This window comes from Octopus bimaculoides, chromosome 5 (assembly GCF_001194135.2).
Source record: "Octopus bimaculoides isolate UCB-OBI-ISO-001 chromosome 5, ASM119413v2, whole genome shotgun sequence".
Lineage (NCBI taxonomy): Eukaryota > Metazoa > Mollusca > Cephalopoda > Octopoda > Octopodidae > Octopus > Octopus bimaculoides.
This window is the reverse complement of record NC_068985.1, coordinates 40,963,367-40,966,014: the sequence shown is the minus strand read 5'-3', so window position 1 is coordinate 40,966,014 and position 2,648 is coordinate 40,963,367. Positions and strand designations below refer to the sequence as shown.

At 41.3% G+C, this 2,648-nt stretch overlaps 1 protein-coding gene across 1 annotated transcript in view; it reads left to right on the top strand.

The window, feature by feature from the left end:
* Nucleotides 1-42, top strand: part of LOC106869139 (WD repeat-containing protein on Y chromosome) — a 92,944-nt gene extending 92,902 nt beyond the window's left edge. Inside the window, exon 21 of the mRNA XM_014914715.2 lies at nucleotides 31-42. Coding sequence (XP_014770201.2) covers nucleotides 31-42 — 12 coding nt within the window. The remainder of the gene's footprint in view (nucleotides 1-30) is intronic.
* Nucleotides 43-2,648: the final 2,606 nt, after the last annotated feature.

Below are 2,648 nucleotides of genomic sequence, written 5' to 3'. Positions count from 1 at the left end.
TTTTTTTTTTTTTTTTTTTTTTTTTGGCAGAGTATAATCTGATGCAAGTATTTGAGCAAGGTCTCCGGTCTGAGGATAAACGTGCTGCTTCTTAATGCACAATCAGAATTTCTGGTTTCTTTATCCCTTTCCCAACTAGTATCAGAGACTTTGACTAAACCGTTTAAAACATTAATTCTATCCTTAAAGCCTGTGTCCCGTTAGTTGTGACCACAGTCGAATGACTGAAACCAATAAACATGTAAAAGAATATAAAGATGTAAAAAAATGATAAATAAGCTTTTTCTTTCTACTCTAAGAACAAGGCTTTGAACTTTAGAGGAGAGGGCTAGTCGATTTCATCGACCTCAGTGCGTAACTGGTACTTATTTCATCAATCCCGAAAGGATGAAAGGCAAAGTTTGACTTAGGTGGAATTTGAACTCAGAATGTAAGTACGGACGAAATGCCGCTAAGCATTTTGCGCGGCGTGCTAACGATTCTGCCAGCTCACTGTCTTAACATAATTATAAATAATAATAAATATAATAAAATAATAAAGGCTTTATGGTGACTTTTTTAAAACAATGACGCAATGCCACGAATTTCATGTGGATGGACATATATGGGTAGTCGGTGAAATTAAACTCCCTACATACCTGGTATCTAATTTATAAATTCAGAATGGCCAAACAGCTGGAACCTAAGTGGAACTTTTAGAAGGCAAAGTGCCATTCTGGTGAAATTTAATCAAAAGCACATGCAATATTGTATTGTTAACCTGTTGTGTGATAGTTTTCCCCGGTAGTTAGATTCATGAACGAGAAATTAAGCGTTCCATTGCATCTAGTTTCCTTCCTGCATTCAGATTTAAAATCCTGTTGAGATAAAATTCGCCGTTAAAATAAGCATCATCAATTAAGCTTAGGCTTAAGCTTTAAATTTAACTCAGTCTGTATCATGTTCTGCATAACGCTATTCAATAATATATAAAATGTAAATATCCCCTAAACTTGTTAGGTTTATTATTTATTTCCTATTTTTATAGTGTTAAGTATATAAGGGTGGAGGCGCAATGGCCCAGTGGTTAGGGCAGCGGACTCGCGGTCATAGGATCGCGGTTTCGATTCCCAGGCCGGGTGTTGTGAGTGTTTATTGAGCGAAAACACCTAAAGTTCCATGAGGCTCCAGCAGGGGATGGTGGCGAACCCTGCTGTAGTCTTTCACCACAACTTTCTCTCACTCTTACTTCCTGTTTCTGTTGTGCCTGTAGTTCAAAGGGTCAGCCTTGTCACACTGTGTCACGCTGAATATCCCCGAGAACTACGTTAAGCGTATACGTGTCTGTGGAGTGCTCAGCCACTTGCACGTTAATTTCACGAGCAGGCTGTTCCGTTGATCGGATCAACTGGAACCCTCGACGTCGTAAGCGACGGAGTGCCAACAACAAGTATATAAGGGTTATACCTGCCACCTCTGGATAGAACGCCAGTCTTTCACAAGTCGCATTCTCCTGTAACCCAGTTCCAGCTGGGTCAACTATTGTTATATAGAATAAAATGCTCAGTCTGGAAGTACAAAATGAAATCCTGCAGCGGATTCGAACCTAAAATCTGTAAGCATATAGAGATCCTATTATTTTTTTTACCTTTCTACTTAAGGTCAGCTCAAATGAGAACTGACAACGCCTACTCACAAATAATAATCCTTTCTATTATAACCACAAGGCCTGAAATATTGGTGGAGGGGAGGCTAGTCGATTACATCGACCCTACTGCTTAATTGGTACTTATTTTATCGACTCCAAGTGGATGAAAGGCAAAGTCGACTTCAGCGGGAAATTCCGCTAAGCATTTTGCCCGGCGTACTAACGATTCTTTTCTACTCTTGGCACAAGGCCCGAAATTTGGGGGGAGGGGGCCAGTCGATTAGATCGGCCCCAGTACACAACTGGTACTTAATTTATTGACCCCCCGAAAGGATGAAAGGCAAAGTTGACCCCGGCGGAATTTGAACTCAGAACGTAAAGGCAGACAAAATTCCGCTAAGCATTTCGTCTGGCGTACTAACGACTCTACCAGCTTCGCAGCCTTAATAGCTCTTTCTGATAACAATAGCGATAGGAATATGCAACTCCCGTGCTAAATGCAGAACAACAAATATCGCGCTCTGACTGATTACACCTCACCTGCATCTGGTGTAGCCATCATTAGAACCTACTGATAAGGGAGCTTCTACGTGGTCACTCGACTTCCCAGAAATAATAGCCAAATATTTCACATATTAGCTCTAAAATTTTAAGGAGACACATTAGAAATGTGGTCTTTCTCCTAAAGAAATGGGACGGTTACGGCTGGAATGCTTGTCATTTTAGTTTTATTCAATCAACGTCGATGGAACATACCGAGACTGACACATTGTACCGCACAATATAAAGCATTATAGTTCGCTATGAGACCAAGGTATGAAATTATACAAATAGGCGCAGACGTGGGTGAGTGGTAAGAAGCTTGCTTCCCAGCCAAATGGTTCTGGGTTCAGTCCCACTCTGCGGCACCTTGGGCAAGTCTCTTCTGTGATAGCCTCAGGCCGACCAAAGCCTTGTGAGTGGATTTGGTAGACGGAAACTGAAAGAAGCCCGTCGTGTGTATGTGTGTGTGTGTGTGTGT